Consider the following 24,850-nt stretch of genomic DNA (forward strand, 5'->3'; position numbering starts at 1 on the left):
CTCTTGTTAATCTTGTCATTAAAATGTTTAAATCATTTTTCAAGAACAGTTTCAAAGCTAAAGTAATTGCTCAATGAATGAAATTAGTTTGCAATTTTTGAATTATCTCCCTTTAATGGGCATTTTTCACCACTTAGATGTGTATAAGGCATTAATATTTAGTTCTTTATTTTTGACCTTTGTATTTCAAACTTATTATAAGGTCATTTATCAAAAATAGAGTTGTCCTTTTTTATTTTATGAATTTAAAAAGCTTTTTAAACGCTTTTAATTGCATTATATATAAATCCCAATTTACAATCTAGCCCATACATATTACTGTATAGCGAAAATACCACCTAAAGGTATGATTAGCACTTTGTTTTGAAGCACATGGGAGGTGCTTTAAAAAATTCATCCCCATGTGTCAATGCTTTACATTGGGCACGTGAAAGAACCAAACGAACTGCTTTAGTTCATTTGTATCTCAATCTTTCTTCACTGAAATTTAACGAACGCGATTGAAATGTTGGGCGGACCGAAATGTTTACGCGTAGACTGAAATGAAGGCGAGTGAAATGTTGGGCGGACCGAAATGTTTACGCGTAGACTGAAATGAACGCGATTGAAATCTTCGCTTCGATTGAAACGAACGCGACTGTGACTGAAATCATTTCACGGTCGCGCAAATTATTTGTTAGCCGTTGGACTTAACAATATTTCCAGAATTTTTCGTTCATTACTTCCGCGAATCGGCTTGTTATTAGATAAATATATCCGCAAATCGGATTGTTGTAGATAAATATATCCGCGAATCAGAAATTCTGGAAAGGCTTTTCTTTGGAGAGGGAAATTCCCGATGACCGACGCTAACGGTAATATCTGAGATGTTCCGATTGCGGCGTTTCTGTGGTGTTTAGAACACACATACATTCAGACCTATTAATCCATCGGCAGTGGAAGTTTTCGCTGAAAAAAACGACTTGCTAGAAAGAGCTCTATAATATTTTATCTACTATTTTAGATTAAGGGCCAAAATAATGTATAGCAAAATTGTGTTTTCCCTAAATTGATACACTCAAATCGGTTATACGTCGCCATAATAATTCGGGCTATGGCCTCGTGAAATTATTCAGTGGACGTAGGTTTTTCTACACATTATTTCTTAATGATAGTATTATTATTACAATGATACAAATTGATATATTTTTTACATTTAAATTGGTACCACAAAACTATTAACTATTTTAACTATTGAAAATGAAAACTGAGACAATATCAATATCCCATAAAAGTTTGTGGTGTTCATGTTACCATGGCCATGTATGATTATGAACACCCTGCAATGTTATTTATAAGCAAATTCTGATGATCAGTGTCATTTCGATGCAAATTGAATTTCCATGAAAATAAGATAACTTGCCCATTATGCTTCCTCGCTTCCACAGGTAAAAAAAACATTGGTGTACAAGCTTCATGACAACTTCCAAATTTATGTCAAAAATAATATTAATATATATAAAAGTATATTACAGGCAGTCCCATCTGCTTTGATTATAAATTCATTGTTGCTTGCCGATTTCACAACAATACTTTATTTACAGTATCCATTCACAATGTCAAATATCAATGTGTATATGATGCCTATAGACTAAACAAAATTGTCATCATCAGAAGACTGATGATAAGTAAGGGATTTTTGGTGTCCTTTTCTTTGATTTTCCTTCCTGCCTACTACTGTCTTAATCAACAGGCTCAATACCCATATATATGTATGCCTTTTATACATTTACATCTTTCTGTCATTTGGTGTTGCTGGTTCTGGATGAGGTGTTGATGTGGCAGCTGCAACACGTAGAACATCAAAGTTAATCTCACTAACACACCATTTTCCTTGATGCATATTATTGCCATTGACACACATTTTTGTGCATTTTAGCACAACACATTTCCACTTGACCCTACTGACATGATGTCACTGATGGCACAAATGAAGTTGTTTGGTGATGCAAAATTTTTGTACCCAGTCTAGTTATTGGGCATCAGTACAAATTTGTAGAATGGACTGCAGCCAAAGTTTAGCTTATCATTTACACTTCAGGGTTGCTATACATAAAGTAATCAATTCTGCATAGCAAAGCAGACTGCGTAGAATGTTTAGCAGTCAGATACCTTTCAAGATCATTTGCCAGGGCTCTCGTTTGGCAAATTTTGGGGCAGAATATCGGCTCCATTCCCCTTTAAAATAGTATGATTTTCCCTCCCATTAAAGAAAATTTCCCCCTCAAAATTTTTTTTTTAAAATTGGCGAGCCGACAGGGATCGATCAGTATGCACCGTGTACCGTAAACGGCACTTTATACTTACCACGGTGCAATCGAGACAGATTTTAGCGTATACATATTTTCTATTTCCGGTTCCGTAAAAATTTCGCGCAGCCTGGTGAAATCAACAATCGACAAGTAAATATGTCACATAATTCAAAATCCTAACAAGGGCAAGTGCCGCAAAATGTGCTTAAATAGATCTGTTATTTCGTCAGCAAATTTTAAATACAAATGACAGTCACACATCCGTACGAGATTCTCGCTCTCTGAAAATTTTGGAAAGTCAAAAAAGGCCTTTAGATTCCGTTGATGACAGTCCTACAGTGACACCCGTACAAGATTCGTCCTCACCGAAAATTATTGAAAGTCAAAAGGGTCCATTAGAATCTGTTGATTCACCCAGGAGTTATAATTATGTTTTCCACTGGTCAGTGGTAAGGGGAGAAGTTATACATTCATGAGTTAATAAAGTTGAAAAGAATGTCTGTATTTGTTACCATTTCTTCTAGCATTTGGTATTTCTGAAATTCCCCCCACAAAGATTTTTTTTCAAAATCATGCGAAATTCCCCCCTTGCATGGACCCTGGCCCCAGTCCCCAAAAGCAAACGAGAGCCCTGTTTGCTTATTAAGTTAAACTGTTCAACAGAATCATTTTCTGTCATCATCTGTTTGCAGACTTCAGGCAAGACTTTAATTAATGCGGTCCGCTGTTTCTTAATCTGGATGCGATCCGACTGACCAGCATTTATCTTACCTTGAGAATTGCAGCATCTTAGACAACAAATCAAAATGGTGTCACTAACATAATATGCCGGGGCAGAACCGGGAAAGAAACGTAAAATAATGACAATCATAGTGAAAAGAAAAAAATGTACAAAAATACGAATGTTGGCTGAACATTCAGTGTGAAATGGACTAAAAATCAAAAGTCGGAGGGATATAGTTTTGGCGTTGTCCGTCTTTCCGTCTGTCCGTCCGGAGCCATATCTAGGAAATGGTTGGGAATATTTATTTAAAACTTCATATACATGTTCACCACTATGAGTTCTTGCGGCCCGTCAAGTTTCAGTCAGATTGCCCAAGTAACATTAGAGTTATGGCCCTTAGAAGTTTCTAGTGTTAACTATATGGGGTACTATAAATATGGCAATTTCTGCATCATATCTTTTGATATATTTGACCTAGAACTATGAAACAGAATTTAGATCACCATAATGTGGTTGTGTACACCCAATTTCGTTCAGATTAATTTGTAAATTAAGAGTTATTGCCCTTTAAAATCCACATATTTGTACATAACAAACTTACCATTTGATAGAATTTCATTAAATTTCTTACATTCTTTTCCATGAACATTTATCTTAAACATGTGAAGTTGTGTACCCACACTAGGTCACCTCGATACCTTGATCACACCCCTCCCAATCCCCCGACACCCCCCCCTCAAAAAAAATCAAAAAAAAAGAAAAAAGTCATTACTTATTTTAGATTTTTTTCAAACATATACATGCTCACCACTATGAGGTTATGGGTACATCAAGTTTCAGACAGATTGTCCAAGTAACACCAGAGTTATTGCCCTTTAATTGTCTAAAAATCCACATATTTGTACATAACAAACTTATCTTTTGGCAGAATTTCATTAAATTTCTTTCATTCTTTTCTGTGAACATTTATTATAAACATGTGAAGTTGCGCACCCACACCTGGTCACCCACTTGCCTTGGTCACACCCCCTGCCCCCCCCCCAAAAAAAAAAAAAAAAAAAAAATAAATTTTCATTTCTTATTTTAGATTTTTTTTCAAACCTTCCATGATTATTTATCAACATGCAAGTTGTTTCATTCCTCCACCTCACTCCTCCACCCAGTCATGCCCACCACTGATCATGCATCCTCTGCCCACCCCCAACCTCACCCTTCTACCCTTTTTTTTATACGCCCGTTTGAAAAACGGGACGTATTATGGGAACGCCCCTGGCGGGCGGATGGGCAGGCAGGCGGCGTCAACAGACTTTGTCCGGAGCAAATCTTCTACATGCATGGAGGGATTTTGATGAAACTTGGCACAGTTGTTCACCATCATGAGAGGGAGTGTCATGCGCAAGAACCAGGTCCCTAGGTCTAAGGTCAAGGTCACACTTAGAGGTCAAAGGTCAAATTCAAGAATGACTTTGTCCGGAGCATATCTTCTTCATGCATGGAGGGATTTTGATGAAAATAAGCACAATTGTTCATCATCATGAGACAGAGTGTCATGCACAAGAACCAGGTCCCTAGGTCCAAGGTCAAGGTCACACTTAGAGGTCAAAGGATACAAGAATGAAAACTTTGTCTGGAGCATTTCTTCTTCATGCATAGAGGGATTTTGATATAACTTGGCAGAAATGTTCACCACTACGAGGCGGAGTGTCATGCGCGAGAACCAGTTCTCTAGGTCTAAGGTCAAGGTCACACTTAGAGGTCAAAGGATACAAGAATGAAAACCTTGTCCGGAGCATATCTTCTTTATGCATAGAGGGATTTGGATATAACTTGGCACAAATGTTCACCACTACGAGACGGAGTGTCTTGCGCAAAAACCAGGTCCCTAGGTGTAAGGTCACACTTAGAGGCCAAAGGTCAGATACAAGAATGACTTTGTCTGAAGCATTTCTTCTTCATGCATGGAGGGATTTTGATGTAACTTGGCACAATTATACACCATCATGAGACGAAGTGTCATGCACAGTTCCCTTCTTTAGAATTACTTCCCTTTGTTGTTATAATAAATAGCATATATTGTAACTTTTTCATTACTAGTCGTAGGGAAAAATCGAGACTATTTTTCTGTAGTACAACATGCATGCTACATCCAATTTTGAGGTGTATTTTGACCAATCTCTACCTGGTAAAGATTTTTGTGAGGACTTGCAATTTTTTTTTTTTTTTTTTTTTAAGATTAACTTCCCTTAGTTGTTACTATAAATAACTTATATTGTAACTTTTTTATAATTGACTGTAGGGAAAAACCAAGACCACTTTTCTGTGGTACAACATAGATGTTATTTTCCAATTTTTGGTGTATTTTAAGGTATCTCTACCTGGTAAGGAGTTTTTTTGTGGACTTAGAAAAACAAAAGACTTACAGTGATTACTAAACAACCACAAAATTAAAATTCCATTTGCAAATACAGGTGCTAGAGTAAAGAAATTTGCTGTGACGGGCGTATATTGTGACATTCTGGCACTCTTGTTCATTTTTAATTTTCCATCAATATTTATAATCAACATGTGAAATTTTGTTTCCTCTCCCGTTCCCCCGCACCCCTACCCCCTAAAAAAATAAATATATACATATATACATATATATATTTCCATTCCTTTTTTTTTTTTTTTTAAATGTTTAAACCTTCAACATGTTAAGTTGTGACTGCGCAAACCTTGCCCTCAGCCATGTTCAAGATATCTTACCTGTGTTCTCTTAAGGACATTCTGTTATTTTATGTACAAATGTACATGTTAAACAGCAACACCTGGTGCCAAACCACTCAAGGACAATATTTCGTTCCAGTTAAACTTCAAGCTCACATTTCAATTAACTGCATTTAATTTTAAAAGCTAAGCTTATTACAGTAAGTATATCCCATTCAAAATAAATTTTTTAGTCAGGATCAAAGTATCATACATTTATTATGTACTCTTTAATTAAACATTTGTTTTCTGTTAAATTGATTTTGACAAATGAAATTATTTGCTTCTTATTAACATCCTTAACTTTTTGCCGGATATATCTTTTTGCCATTCCTCACCACAAACCCTTTCGGCGGGGGATACCAATTCATCGAATTTGCTTGTTTAAATGTAAGTCAGTTCCAGTTGATGTTTAAAAATGGCAGTGCCCATCAGTTAGCAACATGAAATACGCTTTGAAACTGGGGATAAAACGAGGAATGATTTTCACTTTATTTCTAAGAAAACTAGTTCACAAATTATTATTCACGTAATTGCGCGCTATTTCCTTACTGTAACGTAAACTGGTTACTCGAGGTTTCTTAAGACAACATGGAACGTATCTTACAGGTCATAGATATACATATTTCTGTGGTAATTTTGACCATAAACTTAGTTGGTTCAAAATACTGATGGCTCGAAAAAATATTCCGCCAGATCACACGATAAAAGCAGTACTATTCCTTTAATGAAGATGCGTTAATATGATTAATATGTTAATTATGTTACATCTCAGAGGATCACTAGAAACCTTTAGGTTTCTTTGTGATATATTCATAGATGCCTTACAGGACATTTCACTGCTGTCCATGTGTTTGCCAGTTTTTAAGTTGCATTGAATGTTACTAGGCAGTAATCCAAATGCAAAATCCAAGGTTTATGAAATCATCTCTCTCATTGAAGAGACGTATAATGAAGCTTATATGGGTTGTAAAAGTCAGACATTCCTGTGTCCTGTACAACATTTATTGTATAGTTTGTAGACCATTTTACCTGCATTGAGTTTGGTTACTGATCTAATTTATCAAAAATAAATCTTGCTTACCCTTGTCAGAATCTAAATGTTCTTTTATTAAAGTGGCATTACTCACAGGATTTTTTTTACCTGAAATATTGTCAATGTGTTAAGTCATAGTTATACATTAGCCCAAACCTGACTGCTTACATTTAAACATCAGTTACACATTAAATAGTTACCTTATACAGTACTTCATTCTGGGCCATTATCAAGTAATTTTCCCAAACAAAATCTCCGAAATCAATATGTCTCCAATACTTTACTTGCCCTCCAACACAGCAGAGGTGTCCATACAATAACAAATATAATGCTTGCAGTTTGACATGTCTGACAGATTTTTGCATGTTTTTTTTTCATCTGGACATCCAGATTAAATGCAGAAAGTAAGCCTTTCTAAAGTTAAAATTAGGGACTGCCACAAGGTTCATCAGTTTACATAAAGGGAAAACTGATAGTACAGGGAAACTTTACCTATTTACTATGTCATCTGAAGTATTGGCTTGATATTTAACAAGCCAGATGCATTAAATAAGTTCATTTAGGGATCCCAGTTCCACATAGAAAGAAAATATTTACTTTGAAAGGTCCTTAAGGGTCAAATGTTTGGATGCTACAAGAATTACAATTTTCTTTTTAAGTTGAAGAAAAATTTTCTGATGTGTTGACAAAGATATTTCATACCTGGCATTATTGCTACGAGGCCTGTACTGGTTCTTCCCAGGAAAAACGGCTTCGCGTGTATCGGTGATATATGCTGGGTACATTAAAGAACCTGACTGTCTATTCGCAAAGAGCTAGTCTAAGTTAGCCGGACAGGCCTGTATCTAAAAAGGACTATTCTCTCTCTGTTCTGGGGGCTTTATCTCACTCTGTCCCTCTGGTCAGATCGCTCTGTGTCATTACTAGTAGAGGATGAATTCCGCGCCCTGTGTGGCTGCGTTTGTGCTGTGCAAAGCGCCTTTGAATGTGTTTATCATGAAAAGGGGGCTATATAAATCTGGTATAATGGTAATAATAATTGCTTGTTACCTCAAGTTAAGGGAGAGATACCAGAAATATTTTGAATCACATGGTTTTGACTTAAGGTAGTTCTGCACGTTTGGATCGAAAACTTTTCTACAATGTAGAATTTGATTAAACTCTAATTTTTCAAAACTTCAGAATATACCTAGAAAATTCAGCAAATAAAAAAGAATGGGTTGTGTGCTTGATTTTTTGCTCGACTGATTTGAAAAATGTGGACCTCACGCAATGTTTCATAATGGGAGTCTATGGGAAGATCATAACTTTCATCACATTTTATCGAATAGAATTTTTTCTACAATGTAGATTTTGATGAAACCTCTCACAGTTGTATATAATCACATGGCCTATAATTTGGTGTAATAAATGTATAGGTACATGTGCTTATTTTTGAGATATTTGACCATGATTAAAAGGAACCTGACATTTCACGTTAATTTTAAGACTTTATTTTGAATTTTTTAATGTCCCATATGTTTTAATATCATATTTTGACTTTAGAAATATACAAACAGTGCCATTGTAATAAATTCACTAACAGGTTTTGATTAATTCATAAAGTGATTTTCGTTTCTGTACGCCGAATCCTGGCTTTATTCTACGTTTTCCAGACAAATGACGTTACGCCATCACTTCCGGTTTTTCAAATGTGCAGAACTACCTTAACATTATCCAATTTAATTCTTGTTTTAAAGTTAATGCTACATTTCACTTTTCTTTCAGGTTCGTGATCTTGTGGATGTTGGTTGTGTAACAGGTGTAAGCCTGTCAACCACTGAGCAAGGGCACACTTCAGAGGAATGTCTGACACAGAGGAAGGACAACAAAGTGCGAAATTAGAGAACAACACACCATCAGAAAGAGTTGAGGGTGCATGTGGTGGTGAGTCAGGGTTACGTCCGAGTACACCATTTAGTGAAAATGGTAATTCTCAGTCCTCTAAAGCTGATTTCAGTGTTGGAAATTAGGATTTTGAGACATGAGCCCAAGTAGCTATATATTAATACAACCACAAAATTTCTTAGTAAAATGTTGCAGAAGAAACGGTCAAAGTCTATGTTCTTGTACACATTGTTTTCAGATGGTCTACTAGTTCAGATTTACTTTTACTAGATTTTAACCTTTGTTATTAAAGTGGGGTTTTGGTAATTGCCTTAAAAGTACATAATTCCAGAAATGATTTTTCAAAGTTAGTTGAATGTAAGGTTTGACTAAATTTTGACTTATATAAAAAGCTCAGTAGATGGATGCATTTTGATTGATAATAATACATGTAATAATGATAATAATTAACCGGTAGCTCGGAGTAGTTCTAACTTGTTTCTGTCAAGAATTGCTGGTGGAGGTTGAATGACAACACATAGTATTAGCTTTAGTCAGATAGTCTTTGAGAACATTTGATATAAGCTTAAAATTTTTTTTAAAGTAATTTTATGCTTTAAATATGCAATACTTAGCTGACTTTCAAAATAAAATAATTTTAACATTTTAAAAGTGATTACGTCAGTTACATTTTAGATTTATGCCATATATATAGATAGTACTATATTTTCTTTATCAGATGACAATTTAAGCATGGAAGTACGATTTAGTGAAGGAAGTTCTCATCACGCAAGTGACATCTCTTCTGTATCGTATCAAAATCTCCTTGATGACGACACAACTGCGGCGGACTTGTCAAGACGTGGCAGCGAGGACAGTGTTGACTCTTACCTACATGAGTATAGTGATGATATCCCTAGAACAGGTGACATTAATCTACCTAGCCAAGACTCTAGAAGCTACAGTGACAAAATAAATGAAAGAATCTCAATTCAGTTGACTGAAGAAGACATATGTCTCAAGAAGGAGGATTATGAATTTATGAAAAGTTCACAAAGTGTTAAAAGTGATCCTGGACCTGACATGAAAGAGAAAGATTATCAACTAAAGTATGTGAAATCTAGCTCCATGAATCCACCAATGTCTGTTCATGATAGCTTTAGAAAGCATGAACTTGTTGTAACAATGAGAGATCAAGGGAGGAGCAAATCTTTACCACCGAATGAAGGTGATAAACAGGTAGAGAAAAAACGAAATAGTTTAGAAATCCGAAACAATATTCCAGTTGCAGGAGAGGTAAAAAATTATGAGAAGGACATTCATATAGACAATGTTTTATTTAATAGTCATGGTGCGATGCCAAAAATTAGGAAACAGTCACCAGGGTTGGCATGTAGAGTAGAAGATAAACAAAATAACATTCATAAAATTTCAAACACTGAAAATCCTACCATGAAAATGGACAGCAATGCTACACAAATTATAAATGACTTGATACAAGTCTCTAAAGCAAATGCTGCAGCTCTAAATGCTGCAAGTAAGAGGACCAATGGAAAAGATGAACCGGAAGATACTTCAAGTGCAATATCTCAGAACGGTTTGGCAGCCACACAGCCGCCAGCTGATATTATAAATGAGTACGAGTATGTAAAATATTCTAGAATACAAGAAGGTAACTCATATGTTGGTATGAGATTAGCCTATAGTAGTTCAGAGTCGGATAGTCAGTGTCAAAGATCTGTTGAGGGCGTAGATGATCTTCGCGAAACTACTCGCATTGAATTAACTGATCTGGAAGCATATAACAGGCAACACAGTCCTGAGTCAAACTCTTTACAGAATTGCATAAATGAAGATACGTTGACAGAAATACCGCTGAATGGACCTGAAAATGTTGCAATAGGAGAGGATGGTAAATTATTTACTTTGTCCCCCGAGAATACTGAATGTGATAGTGTAGAGATCGAAAGTGTTGTATCAGATGGTGATAACGAAGCTGTTGGTATGCCAAATGTAGAAGATGGTTTGTCAAGTAGTCAGACTAGTGACACTGAAGATGTGAAATCAGAACATAACACACCTAAAAAGATATTGCAGAAGAAACAGCAAGAAGAGTTAGAGAAGAAGTTATATAGCTTAGAATGTGCAACAATGAAACCAAAAGAGATGGATGCTGAAGCTATTATGGATGATTTGAAAATGAAGCGGGAAGCATTGGATCATGCAATATCAGAGATAAAATCAGCAATTCAGAAAAGCAAGGGAGTGGCCCTGGAGGCCCCTACTGAGGAATCCCAGGAAGATCCAATCTGGATTAAAAGGTAAGTCAAGTCCTACTATAAAATACTTTACACATAGCTCAAATTATCTCCCCTGGGCATAGTTTAGGGTCTTGCTATAAAATCTGCTGTAGATCATACAAGAATTTTTCACAAATGCTGTGACCGACAAAAAAGTTTCTTATATTTATGTTACCTTTGTTACCATTGTTCATTAATAATCTTTTGAAGAATTTACCCTAATTACCTATGCTCCTGCATGTGGTCGTATTAAAATCGCACTGTCCGCCTGTGTGTGTGGGGGGGTGGGGAGGCATATTAAAACCACACTGTCCGACTTTGTGCGTGTCCATGTAAATTCTGGTCCGGGCTGTAAGTCTGCCATCCATAAAGGGATTTGAAATAACTTGGCATAAATGTTTGCCATAATGAGATGACATGTCATGTGCAAGAACTTAACCCCTAGCTCCAAGGTCAAGGTCACACTTAGAAGTCAAATGTAATCAGGATCTGTTTCGTGTCCAGTATATAACTCTGCCATCCATGAAGGGATTTTGAAATAACTTGGCATAAATGTTTTCCATAATGAGACGATGTGTAATGCGCAAGACCTATACCCCTAGCTCAAAGGTCACACTTAGAAGTCAAAGGTTAACGGGGTCTGTTTCGTGTCTGGTTCATCAAGGTATAATTACTTGGCATAAATGTTCCCCATAATGTGATGACGTGTCATGTGCAAGATCCAGGTCAAGGTCACACTCAGAGGTTAAAGGTTAACATGGTCTTTTTCTTGTCCGGTTCATAACTCTGCCATCGGTGAAGGGATTTAAAAATTACTTGGCCTTAATTTTCCCTATAATGAGATGACATGTCATGCGCAAGACTCAGGCTCCTACAAGGTCAAGGTCACACTTAGAAGGGTCTGTTTCTTGTCTGGTCCATAACTCTGTCATTTATTAAGGGGTTTGGATATAATTTGACACAAATGTTAACCATTTTGAGGTGTCTCTTGCTTATGACCCTGGTCTCTCAGGTCAATGTCAAGGTCACAAAATGATCCATACCTATACTATTCGGGGCATATTTTGGGCAGACAACTGTAGCATTCTTGGGCACGCTTCGGTGGCATTTGTCGCTAATAGTGACAGCTCTTGTTTTATACAATGTAGCTGTTTTTAGCACATCTGATTTTTTGAAAAAAAAATGATGAGTTATTGTCATCACTTGAGCGGGCGTCGGCGTCGGCGTCTGCGTCGGCATTGCCTGGTTAAGTTTTATGTTTAGGTCAGCTTTTCTCTTAAACTATCAAAGCTATTGCTTTGAAACTTGGAATACTTATTCACCATCATAAGCTGACCCTGTATAGCAAGAAACATAACTCCATCTTGCTTTTTGCAAGATTTATGGCCCCTTTTATACTTACAAAATATCAGATTTCTTGGTTAAGTTTTATGTTTAGGTCAACTTTTCTCCTAAACTATCAAAGCTATTGCTATGAAACTTGGAATACTTGTTCACCATCATAAGCAGACCCTGTATATCAAGAAACATAACTCCATCTTGTTTTTTGCAAGAATTATTGCCCCTTTTGGACTTAGAAAATCAGTTTTCTTGGTTAAGTTTTATGTTTAGGTCAGCTTTTATCCTAAACTATCAAAGCTATTGCTTTAAAACTTGCAACTCTTGTTCACCATCATAAGCTGACCCTGTACAGCAAGAAACATAACTCAATCCTGCTTTTTACATGATTTATGGCCCCTTTTGGACTTAGAAAATATCAGATTTCTGGGTTAAGTTTTATGTTTAGGTCAACTTTTTCTCTTAAACTATCAAAGCTATTGCTTTGAAACTTGCAACACTTGTTCACCATCATAAGCTGACCCTGTACAGCAAGCAACATAACTCCATCCTGCTTTTTGCAATAATTATTGCCCCTTTTGGACTTAGAAAATCATTTTCTTGGTTGAGTATTATGTTTAAGTCAACTTTTCTCATAAACTATCAAAGCTATTGCTTTAAAACTTGCAACAGTTTTTCACCATCATAAGTGGACACTGTACATCAAGAAACAACTCTATCCTGCTTTTTGCAAAAATGATGGCCCATTTTAGACTTAGAAAATCATGGGTAGGACAATATTTCTATTACACAAAAAAAATCAGATGAGCGTCAGCACCCGCAAGGTGGTGCTCTTGTTTTTTGAAGTGGCTGCTAGTTTTGTGAAATAAGATAACTATTGCAAAATGGAAATATTATGCCCCCCTTCAAAGAAGGTGGGGTATATTGTTTTGCAAATGTTGGTCGGTCTTTCTGTCCATAGACCAGTCCGTTTCTGGATGATAAAAGATGAAAGTTGATAGGAAGGATTTCATGACCAGCAGATTTTGATTTTTAGGTCAGTAGGTCAAAGGTCAAGGTCACAGTGGCCCAGAACAGTTAAATGGTTTTGGGATGATAACTCAAGAAGGCTTGGGCCTAGGATCTTGAAAGTTGATAGGGAGGTTGGTCATGACCAGCAGATGACCCCTGTTGATTTTGAGGTCAGTAGGTCAAATGTAAAGGTCACCGTGACCAGAGCAATTAAACCATTTTGGACGATAACTTGAGAACACTTCGACCACAAATCATAAACTTTATAGGAATGTTGATCATGACTAGCAGATGACCCCAATTGATTTGAGGTCAAAGGTCAAGGTCACAGTGACCTGGAACAGTAGAACTTTTTTTGCCAAATAACTAGAGAATGCTTTGGTCTAAGATCACATTTGATACGCTGTTTACTTATGACTAGTAAATGTTAATGACCCAATATTATTGTCTTGAGGTCAGTATGTCAAATGTTCAGTGTACAGTGACCAAATAATTTATGTTCATTGTGCAATTATTGAATACATCAAGGCGGGTATTTCATGTTCTACCAGCTCTTGTTTAAATCAAAATGTCCTTAATATTCCATCAAAATTGCTGAATTTTCTCAAAAAACCAAATGGGACAAGCAGATGTTCATGCTATCCAGGATGATCCAAACATACAGAATATAAGAAAATGGCTAGCCTTTTTTTTTCGTTTTTACAAAATAATGCACCTTTTTCGACCTTTCTATTCATTCAATTGACATGGCTGTTGAATAGTCGAGTGTTGCTGTCCTCGAACAGCTCTTATTTTAGTAATGCACCTAGCTGTGAGACTTGGTCAGAGTGATTGTCTATTTAACTTTAAATATGAGGTATATAATCTAAATGAGTCACTTGGATCAAAAGCTGGATCATTAGATCAAGTCATTAAAGATGTAGTTAATAATGTAGTATAGATAAGATGGATACTATTTTATCTGGGTTAATTAGTTAATTAGTCAGGTGGGTGATACAAGGCTATCAGAGCAATCTTGTTTCAATGTAGTTTTGGTCATAGTTTTGTGTAATCTGCTATTCGGGCAAAAGAAACAGGTTTTAAGTAAATACAGTCGAATTTCTTTCGCTCAAACTCATTTTGACTGTCAAACTTTTTTCAAGTTATTGTAGTTAGAGCCATCAAAAAATACACTTTAAAGGGATTTTGATAGGACCTGATGATGAGTTTGAGTGAAGGTTGGCTTCGAATTATCCGAGTTCGAGTGAATGAAGTTCGACTGTATTCTTTAAAGATTTCTTGAAATGAAGGAATCCTTGTTCCATTTCGCATGGACCTGTTGGAAAACTAGAACTTAAAGAATTTTTTTGAAAGATTTTATATTAAACTTATTTGTAGGGTTCTTACATCAACCTCAATCATTGTTCCAGCTGTATTAACATATTCCTCGGTATATTCAGCATCAGTTTACAGAGTCAAATATATATGTAAATCTGAAGTGGGTTTTGATTTAGCACCAATTTTAGTCAGATAAGACCATTTGTGGCATTACAGATACATAGAAATGGGAAATCAATGACCGTTCATCATCACAAGCCCATATTGAGTTATATATTGACAAGACTGTTCCAAAAATCTACATAAGTATTGTCAATGGCCTGTACCTTCTGCCCAGATACATATTACTTTTCTCCGCAAAAATGATTTTGGACAGATTTTAGATTTTTGTGAATGTAGAAATGTTATTTGTTTCTGATCTTCTCTGATCTTATGATTAATATAGGAATATCAATTTTGTTTCTGTTCTTCAATGTTTCAAGTTTTTTTTTTTGGACATTTTCTTGGGGAAACTGCTCTAGTTAAAGGCTTCACTTTCTTCTGTGTGCAACATTTAGCTCAAATGTGATCATAATGTTTGATGCAGAAATGGGAATATTTAATACGAATGTGTATCATGCATTCTTTATAGAGTAAGTATGGATTTGTAGCTTGGTGAAGATCAATTTTGGCAAAAACATGTTGACTTATGTGGATTCTAAGGAGTGTACTCAGTTAATGAATAAATATGCCCTGTATCTGAATATTTTCCTCGGAATGGAGCAAGTTCATTTTGCTTCAAACTGACGAAATATTTGAATTCAGATGAGTAATTTACACTTCTTGAATTTTAAATGTTTGATTGGTCTTTAATTGATGGCGTGTACATTTTTCTGAATAAAAATCATTTCAGTGGTCAGTTTATTTTTTTTTCTGTCTGCATTGTTTTGCATGATCTTTCTGCTATTGAAAAATGCCTTTCTGGTAGACAGGTATTGTTGGTATAAGAAGTAAACTGTATAGTGCAAAACTCTGTATAATATGAACAACAGGATTACCTCCTGTCAACAACATGCAGCATGATATGTCAGTGCTAGGAACTACAGGGCAATCTCTTTTCTGTAACATGCAGTATGATTTGACTATTCTAGATACAACAGGACAACCTACTGTCAGCTACATGCAGTTTGATATGGCAATGATCCTTAAAATGTCTGTAGTGAAGTATGATATGTCAGTCGTAGGAACTACAGGACAGCCTCCTGTCAATAACATGCAGTTTGATAAGCCAGTAATAGGTACTGCAGGACAACCTCCTGTTAGTAACATGCATTGAAATATGTCAATGATAGGAACTACAGGACACCCTTTTGTCTGTAACATTCAGCATGATATGTCAGTGATAAGAACTACAGGACAACCTTTTGTCTGTAACATGCAGTATGATTATGTCAGTGATAGGAACTGCCGGACAAACTCCTGTCCTTTAGATGCAGTATGATATGTCAGTGATAGGAACTACAGGACAACCTTTTGTCTGTAACATGCAGTATGATATGTCAGTGATAGGAACTACAGGACAACCTTTTGTCTGTAACATGCAGTACGATATGTCAGTGATAGGAACTACGGGACAACCTTTTGTCTGTAACATGCAGTATGATATGTCAGTGATAGGAAATGCAGGACAAGAACTGCAGGACGCCCTTTTGTCTGTAACATTCAGCATGAGATGTCAGTGATCAGGGATTTTTAAGGCTGATTTTGGGGCTGAATATGGGCCCCATCCCAATTCCAAAATTTTGCTTATTTTCCCAATTCTGAGGTATAAATTTCCCAAAAATCTCCAAAAAATACCAATTTTTAGGTAGTCTCAATTTTCAGGTTTCCAACACTGTCAAAAGACATTAAAAGGAAATAAAAAAGACTTGATGTGACTTACAACAAAAAAAAGAAAAATTAAACTATTCTGAAATAAAGGTTGTATGATGGTAAATATTATTTTATGAATTTCCCAATTTTCAGGTTTTACACGCCATTATTCCCAACTGAATGGGCCCTGGGCACCAGGTTTGAAACAGTTAAAAAATCCCTGGTGATAGGAACTAGTGGACAACCTTTTGTCTGTAACATGCAGTATGATATGTCAGTGATAGGAACTACAGGACAACCTTCTGTCTGTAACATGCAGTACGATATGTCAGTGATAGGAACTACAGGACAACCTTTTGTCTGTAACATGCAGTATGATATGTCAGTGATAGGAACTACAGGACAACCTTCTGTCTGTAACATGCAGTATATATGTCAATGATAGGAAATGCAGGACAAGAACTGCAGGGCACCCTTTTGTTCTGTAACATTCAGTATATGTCAATGATAGGGCTACAGGAGAACCTTTTGTCTGTAACATGCAGCACTATTTGTCAATGAAAGGAACTACAGGTCAACCTTTTGTGAGTTTTGTCCATTACATGCAGTATGATATGTCAGTGATAGGAACTACAGGTCAACGGTTGAACCTTTTGTCAGTAACATGCAGTTTGATATGCCAGTGATAGGAATGGCAGGACAACCTCCTGTTAGTAACATGCATTATAATATGTCAGTGATAGGAACTACAGGTCAGCCTTTTGTCAATAACATGCAGTATAATATGTCAGTGATAGAACTACAGGACAACCTCCTGTCTGCAACATACAACTTATGATATGTCAATGGTAGAAATACAGGACAACATCTTTAAGGTAGCATGCTGTATCATATGCCAATGAAAGTAAGTACAAGGCAACACACAGAGCTCCAGGGTAACCTTCTGTAAGTAACTTGCAGTATGGTATGTCAGTGAAATGAAAAATATTTACAACATCCATTACCATGATACTACATTTGAACTTATTAAATATGGTCAGTACAATATAGAAATACTGGCACAACGCAAATATATAGGATGACTGCTTGTAGTCGATAGATGACACCTTTTGTTTTGGAGGTTGGTAGGTTAAAGGTCAAGGTCAAAGTGACATTGAGATTGGAAACAATTTCTGCTCAGTAATTAAAGTAACTAACAATTTGGCATACAGTTGTCAAACTTCAAAGGATGTTTGCCTGTTGTCAGATGGTAATAACCCCTATTGTTTTGGGGGTCAGTAGGTCAAAGGTTAAGGTAATAGTGACATTGTGACTGAAAACGGTTTCAACACTATAGCTAAAGAACACTTATGTACAGACATCAAACTTTCTAATATGGTTGCTTGTGGTCAGGAGTTGTCCCCTATTTTAGTGGAGTTCATTAGGTCAAAGGTTAAAGTCACAATGACGTCTGTACTATAACAGTTTCCACTTAATCAAAGAATGCTTTAGTCATAGTCTTTGTAGAATGGTTGTCTGTAGTCAGTAGGTGACCCATGTTGTTATACACCCAAAGAGACTTATTATGTAATGAACCCAGTGTTTCCCGTCTGTTAGCAATTTTATGTCCGCTCTGTAACTCTTGAACGCCATGAAGGATTTCGAAGAAACTTAACACAAATGTTCACCACATTAAGATGACGTGCAGGGCGCATGTTTTGAATGGCTTGCTTCAAGGTCAAGGTCACACTTAAGGATATCAAAGGTCAGATGACTTTGTTTTGTGTCCGATCTGTAACTCTTGAACTGCTTGAAAGATTTAAAGAAACTTGGCACAAATGTTCACCGCATCGAGATGACGTGCAGAACGCATGTCTGGGATGGCTTGCTTCAAGGTCAAGGTCACACATAGGGGTCAAAGCAATTTCATGTCCACTCTGTAACTCTTGAAGGATTTCAAAGAAACTTAACACAAATGTCACCACATCGAGACGACGTGCAGGTGGCTTGCTTCTAGGTCAAGGTCACTTTTAGGTGTTGCATTGTGGTGCTCTTGTTTTTGAGATCATTTGGTCCATGATCAAGCTTACAGCAAACAAAATTACACACTCACTTCCCTTTGGTAAGCCATCATGGGGGCATATATATGTGTTTTACACATAGCTCTTTGTCACAAGGATAGTTATACTGAAAGAGGTAAACTGTTTTGTTTTTTCAATATGATGAAGGAAGCGCATACCAGTCAACTTTCTTGTCATATAATATTATAGAAAAGACATTGGTCTATAATGACCTGAAGTTCCTTTTATTGACATATACTGATGATAAGGCCTAAAAAAAAACATTCTTTGTTTCCGGTAACATGCTCAAAAAAAATTAGGGTAGGTAGGTCGGAAAACTTTTTTTTTTTGGAAATTTTTTTTATTAAAGGGAGACTTTTCGGAAATTATTTTTTTGTCAAAAAATGATTACAAATAAGGGGGTTATGCCTTTAGAGCATCAGTAAGTTGATTTCTAACATCACTGGCCATGTTTAAAGCATAAAAAATGCAGTTTTGCATCTTTTTGTTAAAAAGTTGAAAAAAATATTCTCCAAGGCCATAAAAACATTTAGGGTCGGGCCAAAAATTTAGGGTAGGTCGGGATACCGGAAACAAACAATTTTTTTTTACGCCTAAGTACTTGAAGGAGGATTCCTTGTAGTTCTTGATATATCATACCTCCAAGGCCATTATGGGGAGGGCAGTATAAATATGCATTTTATCAATAGCTCTTTTCATTCACATTTGTATTGTATGTATCATGGCATCCCAACAATATTTGTTACAGAAATAAATTACTTATTTTAGCTTTTTTTTTCATTTTTGTGAGAGATCAAATGTTAGTTTGGCCATATATTTATGTCTCCCCCAGGAGACATATTGTTTTTGCCCTGTCCGTCCGTCCGTACGTCACACTTCATTTCTGAGCAATAACTGGAGAACCATTTGACCTAGAACCTTCAAACTTCATAGGGTTGTAGGGCTGCTGGAGTAGACGACCCCTATTGTTTTTGGGGTCACTCCATCAAAGGTCAAGGTCACAGGGGCCTGAACATTGAAAACCATTTCCGATCAATAACTAGAGAACCACTTGACCCAGAATGTTGAAACTTCATAGGATGATTGGTCATGAACAGTAGATGAACCCTATTGATTTTGGGGTCACCCCGTCAAAGGTCAAGGTCACAGGGGCCTGAACATGGAAAACCATTTCCGATCAATAACTAGAGAACCACTTGACCCAGAATGTTGAAACTTCATAGGATGATTGATCATGAAGAGTAGATGACCCCTATTGATTTTGGGGTCACTCCGTCAAAGGTCAAGGTCACAGGGGCCTGAACATTGAAAACCATTTCCGATCAATAACTAGAGAACCACTTGACCCCGAATGTTGAAACTTCATAGGATGATTGGTCATGAAGAGTAGATGACCCCTATTGATTTTGGGGTCACTCTGTCAAAGGTCAAGGTCACAGGGGCCTGAACATTGAAAACCATTTCCAATCAGTAACTAGACAACCACTTGACCCAGAATGTTGAAACTTCATAGGATGATTGATCATAAAGAGTAATTGACCCCTATTGATTTTGGGGTCACTCCGTCAAAGGTCAAGGTCACAGGGGCCTGAACATGGAAAACCATTTCCGATCAATAACTAGAGAACCACTTGACCCAGAATGTTGAAACTTCATAGGATGATTGTACATGCAAAGTAGATGACCCCTATCGATTTTGGGGTCACTCCATTAAAGGTCAAGGTCACAGGGGCCTGAACATTGAAAACCATTTCCGATCAATAACTAGAGAACCACTTGACCCCGAATGTTGAAACTTCATAGGATGATTGGTCATGAAGAGTAGATGATCCCTATTGATTTTGGGGTCACTCTGTCAAAGGTCAAGGTCACAGGGGCCTGAACATTGAAAACCATTTCCAATCAATAACTAGACAACCACTTGACCCAGAATGTTGAAACTTCATAGGATGATTGATCATAAAGAGTAATTGACCCCTATTGATTTTGGGGTCACTCCATCAAAGGTCAAGGTCACAGGGGCATGAACATGGAAAACCATTTCCGATCAATAACTAGAGAACCACTTGACCCAGAATGTTGAAACTTCATAGGATGATTGTACATGCAAAGTAGATGACCCCTATCGATTTTGGGGTCACTCCATTAAAGGTCAAGGTCACAGGGGCCTGAACATTGAAACCCATTTCCGGTCAATAACTTGAGAACCACTTGATCCAGAATGTTGAAACTTAATACGATGATTGGTCATGCAGAGTAGGTGACCCCTAACGATTTAGGGTCACTCTGTGAAAGGTCAAGGTCACAGGGGCCCGAACATTGAAAACCATTTCCGGTCAGTAACTTGAGAACCACTTGACCCAGAATGATGAAACTTCATTTGATGATTGATCATGCAGAGTAGATGACCCCTAACGATTTTAGGGTCACTCTGTTAAAGGTCAAGGCCACAGGGGTCTGAACATGGAAAATGATTTCCAAACAATAACTTGAGAACCTCTCGACCCAGAATGTTGAAACTTCATAGGATGAATGTTCATGCAGAGTAAATGGCCCCTATTGTTTTTGGGGCCACTCCGTTAAAGGTCAAGGTCACAGGGGCCTGAACATTGATAACCAGTTCTGATCAGTAACTTGAGAACCACTTGACCCAGAATGTTGAAACTTCATAGGATGATTGAACATGCAGAGTAGATGACCCCTATTGATTTTGTGGTCAGTCTGTTAAAGGTCAAGGTCACAGTGGCCTGTTCATGTAAAATCATTTTTTGGAAATAACTTGAGAACCACTTGACCTACAATGTTGAAACTTAATAGGATGATTGGACATGCAGAGTAGATGACCCCTATTTATTTTGAGGTCACTTGATCAAAGGTCAGGGTCACAGGAGCCTGAACAGTGACTTGAGAACCACTAGGCCAAGAGTGTTGAAATTTAGCGGGATGACTGGACATGCCAAGTAGATGATCCCTATTGTAGCCAACCATCAGTGTCTCTTTGATTTTTGCTCCTGACCCCTATTGACTTCTTGCCTATAGGACCTTGCATTTGGGGAGACATGCGCTTTTTTACAAAAGCATTTTCTAGTTAACTTTAATTAAGCTCTGTGATGTTGAAATGAAATCCTTCAAGATTGTTTTAAAGAATATCAAGAAATCTAGATTGTCTCAAAGTAAAAAAAAAACCTCTTGATGTTTGTAAATTGTGTTTAATTTGATATACGATCGTTCAGCTCTTTGTTCTTTGGAAAATACTAATCTGTATTTTTGAGTAAAATATTCAGTTCACAAGATAAGAGTTTGATTTGTTTTAAGATAGAAGCACAAAATATTCAGTTTCATGTAAGACCTTTTGCTTTTGCTTGTATCAAACACACTTTAGATGTAATTTTAAGCATGGAGCTACCATACAGCTTGGCTAGTATTTGATACCAGTTAAAAGTTTAAATTGTAATCAGTGTTCAATTTCAAAACTTGATGCCTAATGCCTAATCGGTGTTCAATTTTACCATGGCTTGTGTGTTATCTGCATTCAGTTCTAAGCAGGCATGCTAGCTTAGCTCAGTAGGGAGAGCACAGATCTAAAGTTTACAGGGTTTTGTGTATGATCATCGAGCAAGACTTTCAAAGACATTGTGTCTAAAATCATTCATCCACCATTACTGGTGTGTATTGAGAATTTGGCAGTTGTAGAGAACATATTACTCTGGTACAGAATCTAGGAACACTGGTTAGTTTATTGCCTGAAATACTGTAGAGGAAAGGGAGCTTAACCCAAAACAATTTCAGACCTATACTTGAATAGCAATGTTTCAATTTCATGCCTTTACTTGTATAATTGGTGTTCAGTTTCAAGCCTTTACTTTTGTATTAATAATTATACCCCCACCAAACATGTTTGAGGGGGGTATATAGGAGTCAGTTTTGTCGCGTCCCGTCGCGTCGCGTCCCGAAATCTATTATCTCAGTTATTACCAAATGGATTTGATTCAAACTTAAAATACATGTTCCACCTTATCACCCACATCATGTGACACAAGGTGCATAACTCTTGACACCAAGTTTTCATGAATTATGTCCCCTTTTACTTAGAATTTAAGGTTAATTTTGTTGTATTTTCACTTTATCTCAGTTACTACTGAATGGATTTGATTCAAACTTAAAATAGATGTTCCACCTCATCACCCACATCATGTGCCCACATCATGTGACACAAGGTGCATAACTCTGACACCAAGTTTTCATGAATTATGTCCCCTTTTACTTAGAATTTAAGGTTAATTTTGTTTATTTTCACTATATCTCAGTTATTACTAAATGGATTTGATTCAAACTTAAAATAGTTGTTCCACCTCATCACCCAGATGATGTGACATAAGGTGCTTAACTCTGACATAAATTTTTTATGAATTATGTCCCCTTTTACTTTATATTTAAGGTTGATTTCGATGTTTTTTCACTATATCTCAATTATTACAAAATGGATTTAATTCAAACTTAAAATAGATGTTCCACCTCATCACCCACATCATGTGACACAAGGTGCATAACTCTGACACCAATTTTTCATGAATTATGCCCCTTTTTACTTAGAATTTAAGGTTAATTTTGATGTATTTTCACTATATCTCAATTACTACTGAATGGATTTGATTCAGACTTAAAATAGATGTTCCACCTCATCACCCACATCATGTGACACAAGGTGCATAACTCTGACACTATTTTTCTTGAATTGTGTCCCCTTTTACCTAAAATTTAAGGTTAATTTTGATGTATTTTCACTATATCTCATTCTGATTGGCTTAGAGCCAAAGGGAAGTAACCTTTTTTTAACCTTTGTACTGAGTGTCTTCCCCTTAAATTCCAGGAATTAGTCTATTTTTAGAAATCCTATTTTTAGATTTTCAATATTTTAGGTATTTTTCTAACTTTTTTATTATAAGTCCTATGTAAAAAGTAAAAACATTTTTCTGTGGTAACATGGGTTGGTAAGACACTTTTTTGTATTCACTTTTAGTGTATCTCTAAAATTAGAGATTTAATATATTTACTAGTATTACTATACTAGTATTATACTAGTATTACTTATATGTGGAAGCCCAGGATGAAGTACTCCAAAGTATTTTTAAGATTTCTTATGGTTGCCATTCTTCTGTGACAAGACTGTATGGTGGGGGTATGAGTCACTCCTGTGACAGTTCTAGTTCAATTTCAAGCCTTAAATTATGTAGTCAGCATTCAATTTCAAACCTACACTTCTGTAATATATGTTCAGTTTCAAGCCTTAACTTGTGTAATCAGTGTTCAGTTTTGAGCATCTTGTGTAATTAGTGTTCAGCTTCAAGCCTTAACTTGAGTAATCAGTGTTCAGTTTCAAGCCTTAACTTGTGTAATCAGTGTTCAGTTTTGAGCCTTTACTTGTGTAATTAGTGCTCAGTTTTGAGCCTTTACTTGTGTAATTAGTGTTCAGCTTCAAGCCTTAACTTGTGTAATCAGTGTTCAGTTTCAAGCCTTAACTTGTGTAATCAGTTTTCAGTTTCAAGCCTTGACTTGTGTAATCAGTGTTCAGTTTCAAGCTTTGACTTGTGTAATTAGTGTTCAGTTTTGAGCCTTTACTTGTGTAATCAGTGTTCAGTTTCAAGCCTTGACTTGTGTAATCAGTGTTCAGTTTCAAGCCTTGACTTGTGTAATCAGTGTTCAGTTTCAAGCCTTGACTTGTGTAATCAGTGTTCAGTTTCAAGCCTTGACTTGTGTAATCAGTGTTCAGTTTCAAGCTTTGACATGTGTAATCAGTGTTCAGTTTCAAGCCTTGACTTGTGTACTCAGTGTTCAGTTGCAAGCCTTGACTTGTGTAATCAGTGTTCAATTTCAAGCCTTTATTTGTATTATCAATGTTCAGTTTTGAGCCTTTACGTGTCGAATCAGTGTTAATTTTAGATAACAAGGCCAGTATGAAATAATTTGATTAATAACATTATGCATCGATACAGTTTTCCTCTCCTAAAGGGCCCTACACCCAGTACCACAAAACTGAATATATATCTTATAACATAGATGCTCTTGTTGGTTAACATTGTCTTTAGACATACTTAAACAGTAATTAACCCTTATCATGCTGGACACCATTGATTTTGCCTCTGGGACCCGTGTAGATATGATCAGCCTGCACATCCATGCAGTCTGATCATGATCTGCACTGTTTACCATTCAGTCAGTATCTTTTTGGTATGCACCCCTGTTAACAGTTAATGGTACTGTCCAAATGGAAAGATGGACAAGTTCATTGTAGAAATTTAGCAGGGTCAGGG

General features: G+C 36.5%; 1 protein-coding gene across 5 annotated transcripts in view; it reads left to right on the plus strand.

Moving 5' to 3' along the window:
- Positions 1-24,850, plus strand: part of LOC123566423 (uncharacterized) — a 145,808-nt gene that overhangs the window by 4,610 nt on the left and 116,348 nt on the right. For 4 of the 5 annotated variants that reach the window (XM_053549901.1, XM_053549902.1, XM_053549904.1 and 1 more), the window contains exons 2-3: positions 8,564-8,764; positions 9,402-10,983. In XM_053549901.1, coding sequence (XP_053405876.1) covers positions 8,641-8,764; positions 9,402-10,983 — 1,706 coding nt within the window. In that variant the 5' untranslated portion in view covers positions 8,564-8,640. The remainder of the gene's footprint in view (positions 1-8,563; positions 8,765-9,401; positions 10,984-24,850) is intronic. The other variant, XM_053549903.1, reaches the window with a different exon arrangement.

The sequence above is a fragment of the Mercenaria mercenaria genome, chromosome 8 (genome assembly GCF_021730395.1).
Source record: "Mercenaria mercenaria strain notata chromosome 8, MADL_Memer_1, whole genome shotgun sequence".
NCBI classification, from domain to species: Eukaryota; Metazoa; Mollusca; class Bivalvia; order Venerida; family Veneridae; genus Mercenaria; species Mercenaria mercenaria.